Consider the following 19001-nt stretch of genomic DNA (forward strand, 5'->3'; position numbering starts at 1 on the left):
TCTCCTTCCGTAGTTACTGCGCGGACACCGACGTCTCGTGCGCCGCGTGTCGACCGTGTTTTCTCGCGTAAACCGCGCTTCCTCCTGTGCGCCTCTAAACCAGAACTAACACCAGGACTAAACCAGAACTAAAGACCTGGTCTAGACCAGGTTTAAACTAGGACTAAACCACGACTAAACCAGAACTAAAGACCTAGTCTAGACCAGGTCTAGACTAGGTCTAAAAATCAGGACTAAACCAGGACTAAACCAGGACTAAACCAGGACTAAACAACACGACACCTAACAGTAGGTTGACATAATTTAAGGTGATCTCATGTAAAAAATAATTTCTCTATCAATAATATTTTTTAATCTGGTGAAGGAAAAGATGATCTTGTTTCTGTCTTTTAACAGACAAAACTTCTTATATTAAGATTTCCTGGTCTTTGTTTCTCTACAGTACAAACAGTTGTTTATTCATGGAGACTTGGGCTCAGACAATTTGAAGACAACAAACAAGAATTTTCAGGATGTGGTTGCTACATTCATGTCATTTAAAAAAACATGACAATATCAAGTAATCCAAAGTAATCAGATTACGTTACTCACTTTAAGTAATTTAATGGATTACGTTACAAACTACATTTTGGGGTGTGTAATCTGTAATCTGTAGGGGATTACATTTTAAAAGTAACCTTCCCAACACTGTCTGTCGGACGCAGATCGGGCTCGGACAGAAAAGTTCGTCCAGATCCACACGCTAGTCAGAGCAGGGGACAGTCTCATTTCTCTTTCCTAAATACTCGTGGTTTCCGTTCCTTTGCCTCCTCTGAGCTTTGGGACACCACTTAATCTGGAGCGTTTGATTGACAGCTGAAAAACGCTGAGAGACTTTTTTTTAAGAACTACAAAACGTTTCTCTTCGCGCTCTCACCATCTCCATCATCTCGGGGTCGTCGAAGTCGTAGATGATGTGCTCCAGGATGTCTCTGTCGGACACGAAGCCCAGAGCTCTGAACACGATGATGATGGGCACTTCCTGTCTGATGTACGGCAGCGTGGACACGATCCTCTGACCGATCGCGCTCTTCTTCACTCCCTGCACAAACACACAGTCCAGGGTCAGAACTCGGTCAGAACTGGTTTAGTCCTGTTTTACTTTAGTCCTGTCTAGTTTTGTCATAATTTAGTCCTAGTTTCATTCAAATTTTGTCCTAGTCCAGCCCTAGTTTAGCCCTGGTTCAGCCCTGGTTTAGTGGTTGTGGTTTAGTCCTGTTTTGGTCTTCGTTTAGTCCTGGTTTAGTCCTGGTTTAGTCCTGGTTCAGTCCTGATTTAGGTTCAGTCCAGTCCTGGTCCTGCCCCACTTCAGTCCAGGTTTGGTCCTGGTCCAGTCCTGGTCCAGTCCTGGCTTAGTCCTGGTCCGGTCGTTGTGTAGTCCTGGTTCAGTCCTGTTTTAGTCCTGGTTCAGTCCTGGTTCATTCCTGGTTTAGTTCTAGTTTTGTCCTAATTTAGTCCTATTTTCCTTCCAGTTTTGTCCCGTTCCGGTCTTGGTCCAATCCTCTTTCAGTCGTGGTTCAGTCCTGGTTTAGTCTTGGTTTTCTTCTGGTTCAGACCTGATTCAGTCCTGGTTCAGTCGTGGTTTAGTCCTGGTTTAGTCTTCGTTTAGTCCTGGTTCAGCCCTGGTCCCGTCGTGGTTTAGTCCTGGTTTGGTCTTGATGTAGTCCTGGTTTTGTTCTGGTTCAGTCCTGATTCAGTACAGATTTATCCCTGATTTAGTCCCAGTACAGCCCTGCTTCAGGCCAAGTTTAGTCCTGGTCCGGGTCGTGGTTTAGTCTTGGTTTAGTCTTAGTTTTCTTCTTGGTTCAGCCCTGGTTTAGTCCCAGTCCAGTCCTGGTCCAATCCTGGTCCAGTCGTGGTTTAGTCTTGGTCCAGTTGTGGTTTAGGCTTGGTTTAGTCTTGGTTTTGTCTTGGTCCAGTCCTGGCTCAGTCCTGCTCCAGTCCTGCTCCAGTCCCAGTCCAGTCCTGGTCTAGTCCTTTTCCAGTCCCGGCTCAGTCCTGGTCCAGTCCTGCTCCAGTCCCGGCTCAGTCCTGGTCCAGTCCTGCTCCAGTCCCGGCTCAGTCCTGGTCCAGTCCCGGCTCAGTCCCGGTCCAGTCCCGGCTCAGTCCTCACCTGTCCTCCTCGGGCCATCATGCTGACCCAGATGGTGCTGGTGGGTCTGGACGAGTTCTCGAGGCAGGAGCGGCACTCGGCGGTGTAGGCGTACTTCGAGTCTTTCTTGGCGAAAACGTAAACCGTGTTGGTGGCCATTTTCTCCTGAGCGATCAGCACCTGGAACCGGACCACACAGGACTTTAGACCCGACCAGGACCAACGTCAGACCTCAGCTCCACAGACTCTGGTGGTTTTATTTTACAATTTTGTCTGTAAATCTGGCTCCTGGCTCCAATTTCACCCCTTTAAGAGCATCGCTCATTTCACTGCGGAATTGATACTCGATACTGATTCTGATGCCACAGTGACAATAAAAACTCTTTCTTTAGACAACAGAATGTCATTTTCCACATTAACTGGTAGTACTTTCTTGTGTTGTGTTGGTGGACGTGTTTCTCTCCTCTCCTGCTCCTTATCTTCCCTGCTTTGCCTCTTTGTCTCGTCTAGTCTAATGTCTTACACTTTTGAGAGTCTCTGTCCGCTCTGCTCTCTGAACCTAAATTAACTATGGGTTTGATAAGTTGGGCTCTCAAGGCAAATGACACAGTTTTTTCGACAAGAGGCTCAGGCTCGGCTCAGGCGAACCTGGGGGGGGACCCCCAGAAATTTCACTGCGGGCTACACTTCGGACAGTTGGGTTAAGTGGTGCGTCGTGTGTCTGGTGGCTCTTTCTGTGGAGGACATCAAAAATATTTACCTGTTTGGAACCATGACTACATGACTTTTGTTGATTGGATTAGGCATGGCCCTGTTTTTTCAAAAAGTTCAGATTAACGAGGTGGCTATCCAACGCCCCACTTGGCTTCTCGGACTCTCAAAATGTGACTATGAGCCGTTTTATGTAAGGTTCAGTTGCCTCGCACCGCATTTTGAAAATCATTACAGAAAGGCCAGCGGTCATTGACCAGAGGTTGGATTGGACTGTGGCCTTGGAGAGCAGTACTGATAATATCTCAGAGAGATTTGAAGCTTTATAAAGAAGAAAGAGCAAGAGGAAAGAGCAGATCTTGAGACAAACAGAGACAATCAGAGCTGTTGTGGAAATGGGCACAGCTGCTCGACTGAAACCCAAAAAAACCCAAATCCTTATTGGCCTCCACCAGCCAGAACCAGCCTCGGGCAAGGCTGGGTGCAATCAACTCGCCCTGGAGACTAGAGCAGGGAGGTGGCTCTCCCTCTTCTTCCCTCCTCTACGCCTTCGCAGCTTCGCCCACCCAGCTTGGTGCAAGTCTTCTTGTTATGTTTTGACTATGTGCTGATGTCACAGAGGTGTTTTTGTTTTTGTGTGTGTTTGCTGGTTCCATATTATGCCCGAGTTAAGAGGCACAGTCTGGGGGCTGTTCTCTTTTTTTTCTCCTCCCCATGTCCTCATGATATGCAGCAGTGTTTCTTCCTCTGCTACCGGTCTTCCAGTCCGGTCCATGTCTAATTTCCCCATGTCATTTCTCCTCAGCTCCCCCTCTCCGCCCTTCTTTCTTCTTTTCTTCCTCCTTCCCCTCTCCTTCTCTTTCCACCCTCACCCCTCTGCCTCTCTCCTTCTCTCCACTCTCCTTCTCTCCTCTCTCCTTCTCTCCTCTCTCCTTCCTCCACTCTCCTTCCTCCACTCTCCTTCCCTCTCTCCTTCCTCCACTCTCCTTCCTCCACTCTCCTTCCTCCTCCTCTCGTTCTGACCTTCTCGGACCCGTTGATGATGAAGTACCCCCCGGGGTCGAGCGGACACTCGTTGAGCTCGCACAGGTCTCTGTCGGTGAGTCCGCTCAGGAGGCAGTAGGTGGAGCGGAGCATGATGGGGATTTTGCCGATGAAGGTTTTCTGGTGCTGCGTCTGGAGCTGCTCCTCTCCCTCCTTTATGATGGTTTTAGTGATGTCCACGTACAGAGGAGCCGAGTATCTGCAGAAACGACGACGACAACGACACACACACACACACCACAACACAGACACACACACACGAGGGGTTAGACATGGTGTAGACCTGGTTTAAACTGGGTTCAGACCTGCTTTAGAATAGTTCTGGTTTTGTTTTGGTTTAGTCCTGCTTTAGACCTGTTTTACTCCTAGTTTAGTTCTGGTTTAGTCCTGGTTTAGTCCTGGTTTAGACCTGGTTTAGACCTGGTTTAGTTCTAGTTTAGACCTGTTTTAGTCCTGGTTTAGACCTGTTTTAGTTCTAGTTGAGACCTGGTTTAGTTCTGGTTTAGACCTGGTTTAGACCTGGTTTAGTCCTGTTTTAGTCCTACTTTAGACCTGGTTTAGAACTGGTTTAGTTCTAGTTTAGACCTGGTTAGTTCTAATTTAGACCTGGTTAGTTCTAGTTTAGACCTGGTTTAGTCCTGGTTTAGACCTGTTTTTTTTCCTGGTTTAGACCTGATTTAGTTCTAGTTTAGACCTGGTTTAGTCCTGGTTTAGACCTAGTTTCGTCCTAGTTTAGACTTGGTTTAGAGCTGTTTTAGTCCTGGTTTAGTCCTAGTTTAGACCTGGTTTAGGCCTGGTTTAGACCTGGCGTAGACCTGGTTTAGAAAAGTCCTGCTTTAGTCCTGCTTTAGTCGTAGTTCAGTCCTGGTTCAGTTCTACTGTAGAATAGTCCTGGCTCAGTCCTGATTCAGTCCTGGTTCAGTCCTACTTTAGAATAATCCTGGTTTAGTTCTTGTTTAGTCCTGCTTCAGTTTCGCTTCAGTCTCGCGGAGGAGGGGGGGGGTGTCTTACGTGAGGTTGCGTAGTCGAGCTTCGTTGGGCATCATGGGAGATGGAGCTCCGTCTCTCTCCCAGTGCGTCGGTTTGGACAAGTAAATCTGCTCAAACTTCAGCAGGAAACGGGGCTGGACACACAAACGGAGACAGAAACAGAGGGACAGAGGGACACAAAGCAGTTAGTCACACGGACACAGACAAGTATCGTAAGTGACGGGTAAACTGTTGCAATATGGGTCCTAACTTGTCATGAAAAAACCTTTATTTAGTGCCAATTTTATGAGCATACTGCTGTAATTTGTCGTTTTATACCTTTTAATACTCAACCAGATACAAAATAGTTGTACGCCTGGTGCTGCGTTGCTTTTTGCTGTATCGCAGCAATGTGGCATTACAGGGAAATATTTTCATATTTTACTGAGTACAAATGTGAGTAACACAATGCATTTTTAACCTGGATTGAAGTGGTGGATTTTTCGTTTATTTGTCTTATTCCTAATATGAAACTCTGCTCCAAATTGGCTCCTGTAACTGCGAACATCTTGAGCTTCATTTGACTGTAGCCCAACGCTGTGAGTGAAACCTCCATAGCTCCTCTTTAAATCAGTGCTGAAAAACTGTATATGTCTCGTTTAAAAGCCTGGGTGCCCGGGTTCACTCACCGGCTCCTCCACCTCCCCTGACGTGTGCTGCGCCTCGGCCTGCAGGTCGATGGGAGGAGCGTCCTCCACGATCCTCTGAACAGACATCTGGATGAACTCATCGAACGAGTCCAGCTGCTGCCGGACCAGACCCTTCTCATCAAAGTACGAGCTGAGGGGAGAACGAAACACAGCGTTTAGAAACAGAGAAGGTTCACATGAGGCGGTGAGAAAAACATCACAGGTTTCACTAATTAACTCTGGAATAATCGCGAGGGATATTTTTGTTTTGTGGTGGTTCAGCTCTGGTTTTAGGGGACAGTATTTATTAGGGATGCACTGATCCAGAGTCTCAAAGTCTTTAACCTCAAGTCTGAGTCAAGTCCTAAGTCAAATACAGGCAAGTCCAGGTCGGGTTTTTCAGATTTTTCTTTTTTAAACGTCTGGACAAGATCTTAGCGTGAATCATTACGGTCGGAATAGAAAAAAAATCAGATTTAAAAGTGCTTCTCAAGTCACAGGCCTCAAGTCCGAGTCAAGTCCCAAGTCACTGACCTTTAAGTCCAAGTCAAAAACAGGTCAAGTCAAATCAAGTCTCAGAGCCTGTTTACACGAGAAAACGAAAAAATATTTTATCTGAAGTGCCTTTCGTTTAGACGGTGACGGCGTTTTTGAGGCTTAAAAACGCAAAACTCCGAAGCCATCCTCCAGAGTGTAAAAGTTGAATACGCTCCACCGTTGCGTTTCTGTCCACACTGCCCAAGACACAAAACAAATCAAATTCCACACACTTTTGCCTCACCATATGCAGCAGATTTCCTCCCGAAAACGCTCGTCTAAACGCGGAATAAAAAGTGAAGAAGCGACGCCACTTTTATGTCTTCTGTTCAGATCTTCGTCATATAAACGAAGTCTAAAGTCCAAAAAAATAGTGACTCAAGTCCGATTTTCACCTCTGACTGAAACAGATATCGGCGCAGATGCTGAAAAATCTGCTGGATCAGATATCGGCTTCCAAATATCGGTTCATTCGATATCCTGATTAGAGCTCAGCCGATATATCGGTTGCCCGATATTATCGGCCGATGTGAGCACCTGGAAGAATATCGGCTGATATGCTTGCTGATACGGGCCGATATTTCAAGTGGGCATGTTATACCTCGTTATAAATTTTAGACTCTCTACATTATGTTCATTTAATCCAATTTACAGACAGAGAAATGTCCAAATATGTGGCTCCGCATCAGTATTTATCTGCGCAGTCATTGGTCAGTGTGTGTGTCCGTACTGTCCCTGAACACACCCCCAGAGTCACGTGTGTTTGTTTACAGCCGCAGACACAGATCCATGTGCAACACTGACATTATTTTCTTTTTACGGACAATCGGTTTGAGTCTGGATTAAAAGGACTTTTATTAGCGCAGACTTGTGATGTGGGAGGAGCCTGTGTGAGGCTGAGTGTTGGAAATATGTCGACTTTGAAGCTAGTTTTGATTAGTGATTAGCTGCTGTGTCTCTCACACATAAACAGTCTGTTTTCTATTGGTCTATTGTAAAGTGACTACATTGGCCGTATATTTGTTACTGGACCTGCATTGATATGTAAATGAGCTGTGAATAGACGTGTGAATTATGACATTTGCGCATATAATTATTTACCGCGGCGTGCAGCATTTACGACTAAAGGCTAATAGCGATTGTTTATTTACTAGCTAGGCTAGTAGTGATGGGTCGGTCGCGAACGAAGCGGCTCTTAGAGCCGGCTCTTTGAAGAGAACGACGGGAGCCTAATCCTTATTGGGACTGAGTCGTGTTTTCTCTTTCTCTCACTTTTTTCTCTTCACGTCGTGTGCAGAGTCGTGGGAGTTTGACAGCGGCAGTGGCTCAAAATGAAACTTTCAAAAATATTTGTGTGCATAGGATAAAAAGAGAGAGGGAGAGGGATAGAGTCCCGACACTCAGTCCTGGTTCAGTTCTGGTTTAGTCCTGTTTCACACATGGTTTAGATCTGTTTTAGTCCTGGTTTAGTCCTTTTTCAGTCCTGGTTCAGTTCTAGTTTAGACCTGCTTTAGTCCTATGACATATCATGTAAAATGTCAGAATAACAATACATGTTTCCTAATTAAACCCAGTTTAAAATCCACCAGAGCCAAACCTAAGTTTTTTTAAATACTTCAAGATTTACAGTGAATTTTTACATCATTAATATATCGGCGATTATATCGGCAGCTCCAACTCCCATTATATCAGTTTCATATCAGCCACAACAAAATCCATATCGGTCGGGTTCTAATCCTGATTGTCCATATACAACGATGTAAAAAAACGATTTACTATTTACTTCCATAGTGTGCGCGCAAAGTCTCACAATATTTGAACGTATATTTGTCAGAGTTGTTCAGTTCTTACTTGAGAAATAAACAACAGCTACAGAACACATTTGGATCTGTTTTGAACCATTTTATTTGTGTTTTAAAAGAAATAAAAGTTGTTTTCGGTCTGTTTTAGTATCGGAATCAGTATTGGAAGTGAAAAAGCTGGATCAGTGCATCTTTAATAATTATTGTGGGTACGTTTTCATTGTATTAGTGAGATAAATTTTACCATTTTTAACATTTTTTTGGAGAGTTTGAGAGAATAAAGAGGGTCAACATGAGGAGATATGACATAGAAAAGTGTCCGTGTGTGTGTTTGTGTGTGTCTCCAACCTGATGACGATCCAACAGGCCTCCTGCCACAGATCCGGGGTGATCTCGTCGTCGTCTTCATCGTACTGCGGATCTGCACAACACAAACACCATCACAAAACTGGTCTCTAATAACAACACATTTTGGAGCTTAATATTTATCGTGTGCACATTTTCTTTGCAAACATGCTGAGAATTTTGTTATTTAGTTGTTTTGTAAGACTTGGGCTGTTTGGCAAATTACTGGTTCATTCTGTTGTTCATCTGTTGCAGCTCAGACCTTTAAGAACTACTTTCTATTTAAAAATTCTTGTAAAAGTGTACAGTTGTAAAGTGTGTTTGTGTAAGAGTGTATGTATGGGTAAGATTGTGAGGTTTCAGCACCAGTAAATATAAATGACAAATTATGTACAGCAGGGGTGCTCAATATGTCGATCGCGATCTACCAGTCGATCGCCAAGGTCGTGTGGGTAGATCGTCGTGTCTCGTCTCGGACTCGATCGCGTTTGGACTCGGTCTTGTCTCTCACTCGAGGTGTGACACTCAACAAGTGTGATCATATTTCATTCCGGCCACTGCTGTTGGTAATAAACTTGTAGCGGGTGCAGGAGCGTGTGGGGCGTCTCAGTGCAGCCTGTGCGCTCATTTGAAACCCGCGGAGACTCTACAGCGCATCACAAACACACACGCTCCCTATGCACGGCTCGTCTGCGACAGCGTGTGCCCTCGTGTACCAGCGTGCATCACAGGGCAGGTTCAACTTCCTAAACATCCTACCTGTCCATCTGCCTCACGTCAGCATGCAGCCCCTCGCCTTTTCACGCTCTCGCTCCTTCCTGCGTACAGCGAACACAAGCCCCTCCCACAGTGCGCGCTGATTAGAAGAGCAAGACCAAACGTGAAGCAAAAACCAGTCTAAATTTGTGTTCCAGTGTTGGCACAAAGCAGGTCTACAGCATAGAGCGGATCTACAGAACAGACCTACTGCCACATTTGGCTGAAGTTTGTCTAACAAAAGTGCACAAATGCATCTACGTTTGTCACGATGTGTGTTTGGTTTGGTAAATGTGCAGAGGCTGGTAAATATCACTGCAAAACCACAAAAGAATGAAACTCCAGTTTGGAACTTTAAAAAACAGGTTTAAAAATCTTCCTTCACTTTTTTTCACAGTTTTGTGTAAAGTGCCAGAGGAAGTTCTCTTAAAGAAGAGGTTCTCAAACTGTGGGTGAGGGTCCAAAAAAGGAGCACAGAGTGTTTCAGTGCAGTTTGCTTGGCTTTGTATTAGGTAGATCATTTTAGACTTGGTCATTTTGTAAGTAGCTCACATGCTGAAAAAGTGTGAGCACCTCTGATGTACAGCATAGAAACACATATTTCCATTATTGTTGTTCTGAACCTGCTTTTTTTTTCATATATTTTGAAAATCTGGTCACCTTAATTTTAATGCATTATTCCGTATTGTGTAATTAAATCCATTTCCAAAACCTTCATGTCTCTGCACAGAAATAGCATCATTAGCTTTAGCATTAGCATCTTTCCCTCCTTCGGGTTCAGGTTTAAACTCTAAACTCTCTCCGGGCTTCAGTCTGAGGCTCCGGACCTGTGCCCCCGAACCCTCTCCCCGCTGTGGGTCTCACCTTCGTCCTGGTCGTACATGTTTGTTGTTTTTGGGTCAGAACTTTGTCCACACGAACGACGCGCGGCGCAAACAAAGCTGCGTGCGGAAAACGACCCGCTTCCGCACTACACCGCTACGTCACTACGTCACTTCCGCCGCTTTTCTCAACTTCCTTCCAACTTTTTTTTTTTTTTTTTTTTTTTTTTTTTTGCGGCTCCGTCCGGGTTTTGTTATACTCACTTGCTTCCTTGGCTTACTTCAAATTATTAGTTTTGCTTTACTTGATTTTATTTTTTTTATTTTACGTTTTTTCATTTTTCATCTATGTTATGAAATTGAACGTCTGTTTTATGTGTTTATATTGTATTATATTGTGTATATGTATTATAATCTAATAAAAAACAAACAAACATTTTTTTAAAAATCCTCAGTTCCTAACCCAAAAGTTCTCTTTGAGACCATATTTAAAAACGTCTCTCCTCTAAACTCTCAAACGTCACACCACTGGACAGAAATTACATCTTTGTTAATTTTAATAATAAAATTAATAATAATACATCGGAATTATATATATGTATATATATATATATATATATATATATATATATATATATATATATATATATATATATATATATATATATATATATATATATATATATATACATGTTTATTTTTAATTCCCTATTCATTTGAGTACTGTAAATTTGATTATTTTAATAAAAACATATATAGAAAATATGTAATTTTTTATTTATTTTTTTGTCCTGTTTTTATTTATTTATTTATTTATTTTATTTTATAAAGTCCCTATTCATTTGCAACTTGTATAACTTAATAAAATAAAATGTAAAAAATAAATAAATAAAACACTTCTTAATTTCCCTTTGCCTCAGTGGTCTGTTTTCTTTTTCTTTTCTTTTTTTCTTTTTTTTCTTGTCTTTTTTTTTATATTCATTTTTCTAACTGGTATAACTAACTAAACTAAACTAAAAATAAAACAAAATAAAATAAAATAAATAAAACAAACTAGACTAAAATAAATTAAACTAAAATAAAATAAAATAAAATAAAAATTAAATAAAATTGACTAAAATAAAATAAAAAATAAAATAAACTAGACTAAAATAAACTCAAATAAAATTAAATTAAATTAAACAAACTAGACTAAAATAAAATAAAATAAACTAGACTAAAATAAACTAAACTAAAGTCAAATCAAATCAACTCAACTCGTCCACGGAGAAGCGAGGACCAATGAAAACACAGCCCGTCGTTTGTGATTGGCTCGTTCTCGTCAGTGGGCGTGGTCGAGGAATCGAGGAGTCGAGGAGACACGCGCAGGACCCGGACGCGGCCTGGACACTGCGCCGGGGACCGTGTGGCTGCGGAACACTCGAGACTACGGTGAGAAAAACACTTTAAACGCGGAGGAAAGTTGGTGAAAAGTGCATAAAGTTTGACGGGAGAAGCGCGCGGAGGTTTTTACGCACAGAAGGAAACTATGCGAGTGTAGTTTGGAAAGAGACGGACTGACACGCGCTGCGGCTCGGGCTTCCTGACAGGTGTCACGAGAGAACAGCTGAAAGGGCCCCGGGGGTTCTGCACTTTTTATTATTTTGTGAATAATATTCGTGGTAAATTTGACTATTGTGAGCTTTAAGTCACGTTATAATGTTGTTCCCTCTTCAAAAACAAACCCGGAGGTGTGTTTTGTTTCATTCACATGTTTAAGTGATCCTTTATTTCATTTGTTTACATCTCCAAAGCTCAAAATGTTCTGTTCCACGTCGTGATGTCATGAAGTGATAGTTTTCAAGTGAACAGCAGCTCCTTTTAACTTTTATTTATTTATAAAGTTTGGCAATTCCAGGTCTGAAATTATCAAAATGATTCTAGTGAAGGTGTGTGGAGTTTAAAAACACAGTGGAGCCTTTAGTGTGTTACCACACGATGACATCACAAGGTGGAACAGAGTGTTTTCTGTTTGAGAGAAGAACTCTTGTGAATGAAACAAACAACGGTACAAACAACAGTATATTTGTGATGAGGAAACGACATTAGAATACAATAAAAATAGATGAAGTGTTATTAGTAAATTAAAACTTACACCATAGTCCGTCATATTTCTGGCAAAAAATAGATTATAAATATAAATATTATAAATATAAAATAAAATCATGTTTAACTTTCTGTTTCCATGAGATCTCACTTTTCAAAGTTTTATTTTGTAAGGAGCCGAAGGAGTAAAAATAAAATGGATATTCTGAGAATAACTCTTCTGCTCTCTCCTCTCTTCTCGTCTCTCCTCTCTCTTTCTCTCTCCTCTCTCCTCTTCCTCTCCTCTCTCCTCTTCCTCTCCTCTCTCTCTCCTCTCACTCTCTCTCCTCCTCTCACTCCTCTTCTCCTCTTCCTCTCTCCTCTCCTCTCTTCTTCTCTCTTTCTTCCTCCTCTTCCTCTTCCTCCTCTCTTCTTCTCTCTCTCTTCCTTCTCTTCTTCTCTCTCTCTTCCTTCTCTTCTTCCTCCTCTCTTCTTCTCTCTCTCTTCCTTCTCTTCTTCTCCTCTCTCCTCTCTTCCTCTCTTCTTCTCTCTTTCTTCCTCCTCTTCCTCCTCTCTCCAGGTGCGATGGATCCAGAGTTGCTCCTGGACTCGAGTATTCGTCTGTGGGTGGTTCTGCCCATCGTCTTCATCACCTTCCTGTCCGGCGTGCTCCGTCACCACGCCTCCACCCTCCTGCAGCGCGACAAGGAGGCGGGGCTAGAGGCCATCTCTGACAGGTGAGGAGGCGGGGCTAGAGGCCATCTCTGACAGGTGAGGAGGCGGGGCTAGAGGCCATCTCTGACAGGTGAGGAGGCGGGGCTAGAGGCCATCTCTGACAGGTGAGGAGGCGGGGCTAGAGGCCATCTCTGACAGGTGAGGGCGGGGCTGACAGGTGAGAGCGAGTCTAACAGGTGATGGGGAGGGCTGACAGGTGATGGCGGAGCTGACAGGTGAGTGCGGGGCTGACAGGTGAGGACAGGGCTGACAGGTGAAGGTGGGACTGACAGGTGAGGACAGGGCTGACAGGTGAAGGCGTGGCTGACAGGTTATGAGGAGGGCTGACAGGTGAAGGCGGGACTGACAGGTGAGGACAGGGCTGACAGGTGAAGGCGTGGCTGACAGGTTATGGGGAGGGCTGACAGGTGAGTGAGAGCCTGACAGGTGAGGGCGGGGCTGACAGGTGAGAGTGTGGCAGACAGGTGAGGGCGGGCTGACAGGTGAGAGCGGGGCTGACAGGTGAGGGCGGGGCTGACAGGTGAGAGTGGGGCTGACAGGTGAGGGCGGGGCTGACAGGTGAGGGCAGGGCTGACAGGTGAGAGCGGGGCTGACAGGTGAGAGTGTCGCAGACAGGTGTGGGCAGGGCTGACAAATCTGGGCGTAGCTGACAGGTGAGGGTGTAGCTGACAGGTGTGGGCGTGGCTGACAGGTGAGGGAGGGGCTGACAGGTGTGGGCGGGGCTGACAGGTATGGGCAGGTCTGACAAGTGTGGGTGGGGCTGACAATTGTGGGCGTAGCTGACAAGTGTGGGCGGGGCTGACAGGTGTGGCGGGGCTGACAGGTGGGGTGGGCTGACAAGTGTGGCGTAGCTGACAAGTGTGGGCGTAGCTGACAAGTGTGGGCGTAGCTGACAGTGTGGGCGTAGCTGACAGGTGTGGGCAGGGCTGACAGGTGTGGGCGTAGCTGACAGGTGTGGGCGGGGCTGACAGGTGTGGGCGTAGCTGACAGGTGTGGGCAGGGCTGACAGGTGTGGGCGGGGCTGGCAGGTGTGGGCGGGGCTGACAAGTGAGTTGTTTCATTTCCTGCGTCTCTGTAAACATCAGGTTGTAACATCAGATCTGTGTTTGTCTTTCAGTCAAGTTTTACTACGAAGCCGAATTCTCAGAGAAAATGGGAAGTACCTGCCACGACAGGTGAGTCCTGTCAAAACCCAGGAAGTGATAAACCTTTAACTTTAAAGTTTAATATGGACCTTGATCCTCCTGGGCCTGGTCTAGTCTGGATCCCACACACTACAGGATTTTTTGTCTTTCGTTGATTTGCTTTTTTCTGTTTATGGTCGTACAAAATAATAATAATAATTTTAACGAAGGCACAAAAGTTTATGATCGTACAAAATAAACCACAATGAGAATGAAAAAATGTAAGGATTTTTTTTATTGTTTTTGTTTATGGTCGTACAAATTGAAAATAATGTTAACGAAGGCACAAAAGTTTATAAAGTTTATCAGATTATCCAAATTCTCTGGATAATGTGGAATTCTGCTCCTTCTTTTCTCTATTTAGTTTAGTTCAATTTAGTAATTATTAGTTTTTAAATTTGATTATTTTAATAAATTCTGAATTGGACAAAAAAGTGTCATGTGTTGGTAAGTCAGACGTTTTTATAGTTCCAAAAAGCGAGACTAGAAAGGAAACAAAAATATTAAATCAAATCAAGATAAAAATGTGAGACCAAGATTGAAAAGTGAATTTATAGATTAGGAATAATGTTCAAATCTCGTTTTATCTCGTTCTTATGGATCCAATCTCGTATCACAAAATGGTTTGTACAATTCTTGTCTTTTTTAATGTATTTTTTCTGCTGCGTTTGGATTTTTTTTTTTTTTTTTTTTTCAGTGAATAAACTGAGAGATTCGGTCCAGGTCTGGTCTGAGATTGTGTTTTTGTTTTTTCAGTCGTTCATGATGAGGAAACATTACTTCAACAACTCAGAGACCGGATTCTTCAAAAAGACCAAGAGGAAAGTCATCCCCAAGAATCCACTCACAGGTACCACCAGATCTGGACTAACTTTGGGCTGGTTTAGTCCCGGTTTAGTCCTGGTTCAGTCCTGGTTCAGTCCTGGTTCAGTCCCGGTTTAGTCCCGGTTTAGTCCCAGTTCAGTCCCGGTTCAGTCCTGGTTCAGTCCCGGTTCAGTCCTTTAGTCCTGTTCAGTTTAGTCCCAGTCCTGGTTCAGTCCTGGTTTAGTCCTGGGTTCCCAGTCCTGGTTCAGTCCTGGTTCAGTCCTGGTTTAGTCCTGGTTTTAGTCCTGGTTCAGTCCTGGTTCAGTCCTGGTTCAGTCCGGTTTCCGGTTTTTAGTCCCAGTTTAGTCCCGGTTCAGTCCCGGTTCAGTCCTGGTTTAGTCCCGGTTTAGTCCCAGTTTAGTCCGGGTTCAGTCCCGGTTCAGTCCCGGTTCAGTCCCGGTTCAGTCCCGGTTTAGTCCCGGTTTAGTCCTGGTTTAGTCCCGGTTTAGTCCTGGTTCAGTCCCGGTTCAGTCCCGTTTTAGTCCCGGTTTAGTCCTGGTTCAGTCCTGGTTTAGTCCTGGTTCAGTCCTGGTTCAGTCCTGGTTTAGTCCTGGTTCAGTCCTGGTTTAGTCCTGGTTCAGTCCTGGTTCAGTCCTGGTTTAGTCCTGGTTTAGTCCTGGTTTAGTCCTGGTTTAGTCCTGGTTTAGTCCTGGTTTAGTCCTGGTTCAGTCCCGGTTTAGTCCCGGTTTAGTCCCGGTTCAGTCCCGGTTTAGTCCCGGTTCAGTCCTGGTTTCAGTCCTGGTTTAGTCCTGGTTCAGTCCTGGTTTAGTCCTGGTTCAGAGTCCTGGTTCAGTCCTGGTTTGGTTTAGTCCTGGTTCAGTCCTGGTTTAGTCAGTCCCGGTTTAGTCCCGGTTTAGTCCTGGTTTTAGTCCTGGGTCAGTCCTGGTTCAGTCCTGGTTTAGTCCTGGTTTAGTCCTGGTTCAGTCCTGGTTTAGTCCTGGTTCAGTCCTGGTTCAGTCCTGGTTTAGTCCTGGTTCAGTCCTGGTTCAGTCCTGGTTCAGTCCTGGTTCAGTCCTGTTTTTCTTTCAGACAGTGGGATGGTGTTGGACATGATGAAGGGGAACCTCACAAACGTTCTGCCCATGATCCTGATCGGAGGTTGGATCAACTGGGCCTTCTCCGGGTTCCTCACCAGTGAGTAGCACCTGCCAGTAGCACCTGCCAGTAGCACCTGCCAGTAGCACCTGCCAGTAGCACCTGCCAGTACAGTTCTGTACACTCACATTTACAGCACCTTTTTTTGTGTGTTTGTGCAGCTAAAGTTCCGTTCCCGCTCACCCTGAGGTTCAAGCCCATGTTACAGAGAGGAGTGGACCTGATCTCACTGGACGCCTCCTGGTGAGGGACACACTGAGGTCCACAGGAGGAGAGGACAGAGGACAGAGGAGGCAGAGGAGGAGAGGACAGAGGACGAGAGGACAGAGGACAGAGGAGGACAGAGGACAGAGAGAGGACAGAGGACAGAGGACAGAGGACAGAGGACAGAGGACAGAGGACAGAGGACAGAGAGAGACAGAGGACAGAGAGAGACAGAGGACAGAGGAGAGAGAGGACAGAGGAGAGGACAGAGGACAGAGGACAGAGGACAGAGGACAGAGGACAGAGGACAGAGGACAGAGGACAGAGGACAGAGGAGAGACAGAGGACAGAGGAGAGAGAGGAGAGAGAGAGACAGAGGACAGAGGACAGAGGACAGAGGAGAGAGGAGGAGAGGACAGAGGAGAGAGAGGACAGAGGAGAGAGGACAGAGGACAGAGGACAGAGGAGAGAGAGAGACAGAGGACAGAGGAGAGGAGAGAGGACAGAGGACAGAGGAGAGACAGAGGACAGAGGACAGAGGAGAGGAGAGAGAGAGAGACAGAGGACAGAGGACAGAGGAGGAGAGGACAGAGGACAGAGAAAATTACATTAATATGCCGATATTAATCGACACCAGTGCAAGACTGAAACTGCACCTGTTGTTTATCTGAACGACAGAATAAGTCTGTATGAATAAAAATTCAAACATTATGAGACTGAGCGACTCTGACCGATAAACAGAATCCTGTTTACTGCTCCTCCTGAATCGGCTGAACCGATATGTGAAAGTCCATATCTGATCCAGCAAATCATAACAGTATCGGTGCCGATATTCGATAACAGTATCAGATTAGTGAAATGAGTTAATTTTAAATGGTTTAAACTTATCTTTACTGCACTGCTACAACAGCACAGTAAAGCTAACAACAACTAGCATGCTAATGCGCACATAGTGGTCAGACGCAGCAGATATGACAATACCACTGTGTACCACTGTGGTCAGATCGGTCAGATCGCAGAAGTTCAGAGGTCAGGTTTGGTTCACACTTTGGATGGAGACACTTGGAAAATCAGGAGCCACAGGAGGCACCAGACACAAAAACTGTTGTTGTGTCCTTAGGCAAGACACTTCACTCACATTATCTAGTATGAAAGTGGTGTGTGTGTGTGTGTGTGATGGTGGTGGTCGGAGGATGGCGCAGATTGGCAGCCGTGCGTCAGTCAGTCTGCCCCACGGCAGCTGTGGCTACACCAGTAGTTTACCTTCACCGGCTCTGGAGGGAATGAATAATGTTCTGTAAAATGTCTTTGTGACAAATGTCTGTGAAAAGTTCTATAGAAATAAAAATGTACTTACAGTAAATGTTTTGACCTCAAGAGCTGCTGATTCAGTAGGTCCAGTCTGGTCCTGGGTCTGGTCCTGGGTCTGGTTTCTGGGTCTGGTTCTGGGTCCGGTCTGCTCCTGGTTCTAACTGGTTCTGTGTGGTTTCAGGGTGAGCTCTGCCTCCTGGTACTTCCTCAATGTGTTTGGACTCCGCAGGATGTACGGACTAGTCCTGGGACACGACAACTGTAAGTCTGGTTCAGTCCTGGTTCAGTCCTGGTTCAGTCCTGTTTAGTCTGGTTTAGTCCTGGTTCAGTCCTGGTTTAGTCTTGGTTTAGTCCTGGTTCAGTCCTGGTTTAGTCTTAGTTTAGTCCTGGTTCAGTCCTGGTTCAGTCCTGGTTTGGACCTGGTTTAGTCCTGGTTCTGTCTTGCAGATGTGGACCAGACTCAGATCCTCCAGGAGCAGATGACGGGCTCGGCCATGAACATGCCCCCGGACCCCAACAAGGCCTTCAAGGTCAGACTCTGGGCTCGGATTTATTTCAGTCTGTGGGAATAGTTTGGGTCAAGTCTTCAGGTCTAGTCTTTCCTCGCTTTGTTTTAGATCTTTCTTAAGTCTGTCCTGGTCCACAGAGCGAGTGGGAGGCGCTGCAGGTGGTGGAACACAAGTGGGCTCTGGAGAACGTCGAGGAGGAACTGATGGCCCACAACCTGGACCTGAGCTCCCACTGAGGACTACAGGAGGACTACAGGAGGACTACAGGAGGACTACAGGAGGACTACAGGAGGACTACAGGAGGATTACAAGAGACCTACCTGAGGACTATTTTAGGACTACCTAAGGACTACAAGAGGACTACCTGAGAGGATAACGTGAGGACTACAAGAGGACTACAGGTCTACCTGAGGACTACAAGAGGACTACAGGTCTACCTGAGGACTACAAGAGGACTACAGGACTACAAGAGGACTACAAGAGGACTACCTGAGGACTACAAGAGGACTACAGGTCTACCTGAGGACTACAAGAGGACTACAGGTCTACCTGAGGACTACAAGAGGACTAACTGGGGACCTGCCTTAAAACCAAAGAGATGCAGTAATAATTTTATATTGTAAAGAATTTGTTAAACTATGTGTTTAATATTTTGCCAAAGACGTGTTTTAAAAGTGTTTGTTAAAATGTCAAATAAATCCTGAAAAGTTCATCCTGCCTCGGTGCTGCTCAAACATTTGCGTTAGAATAAACTGATAACTGCACTTGAAATAAGACGCAGCTTGAAAAGTCGCCTTGGATTCTACCTGGACGACTGAGGAATTCTTCACTTTCTTCGTAACTTAGACCGTGTTAAAAGTATTGAAAATCTTACACTAATCAGTAATAAAAATGTATAAAAACTACATTTTCACTGGTGTCGATACTAAATACAAATAAATAAAAACAGTCCCACTGACAGGACAGAGCAGAAACATTCCTGAATGTCTTTAGAAGAATCTTTATCTGCATCAGAACAAGTATAAGACCACAGAGACGAGTATACACCATGTACCCGGTTTAGACCTGGTTTAGACCTGGTTTAGACCTGGTTTAGACCCGGTTTAGACCCGGTTTAGACCTGGTTTAGACCTGGTTTAGACCTGGTTTAGACCTGGACCACTGGGATTACACAGATATAAGGAATGGAAAAGAAAGTTCTACTGTTTAATGTGGAGAATCACAGAATAT

At 44.9% G+C, this 19001-nt stretch overlaps 2 protein-coding genes across 2 annotated transcripts in view; one reads left to right on the forward strand and one right to left on the reverse strand.

Moving 5' to 3' along the window:
* polr2b (RNA polymerase II subunit B) overlaps positions 1-9954 on the reverse strand; it is a 35123-nt gene extending 25169 nt beyond the window's left edge. The window contains exons 1-7 of the mRNA XM_055161050.1: positions 9849-9954; positions 8232-8304; positions 5545-5695; positions 4898-5010; positions 3866-4085; positions 2153-2311; positions 917-1081 (exon numbers count right to left, since the gene is read on the reverse strand). Coding sequence (XP_055017025.1) covers positions 917-1081; positions 2153-2311; positions 3866-4085; positions 4898-5010; positions 5545-5695; positions 8232-8304; positions 9849-9867 — 900 coding nt within the window. The 5' untranslated portion in view covers positions 9868-9954. The remainder of the gene's footprint in view (positions 1-916; positions 1082-2152; positions 2312-3865; positions 4086-4897; positions 5011-5544; positions 5696-8231; positions 8305-9848) is intronic.
* Positions 9955-11154: 1200 nt separating this feature from the next.
* LOC110153113 (ER membrane protein complex subunit 3-like) lies at positions 11155-18483 on the forward strand. The gene is made up of 9 exons (XM_055160156.1): positions 11155-11236; positions 12450-12606; positions 13722-13779; positions 14545-14638; positions 15682-15786; positions 15909-15990; positions 17444-17523; positions 17710-17792; positions 17909-18483. Exons 2-9 carry the CDS (start codon positions 12455-12457, stop codon positions 18005-18007), a joined length of 753 nt encoding a protein of 250 aa, XP_055016131.1. The 5' UTR covers positions 11155-11236; positions 12450-12454; the 3' UTR covers positions 18008-18483.
* Positions 18484-19001: the final 518 nt, after the last annotated feature.

Source organism: Boleophthalmus pectinirostris, unplaced genomic scaffold, assembly GCF_026225935.1.
Source record: "Boleophthalmus pectinirostris isolate CB_2022bp ecotype Guang Dong unplaced genomic scaffold, ASM2622593v1 HiC_scaffold_3, whole genome shotgun sequence".
NCBI lineage: Eukaryota > Metazoa > Chordata > Actinopteri > Gobiiformes > Gobiidae > Boleophthalmus > Boleophthalmus pectinirostris.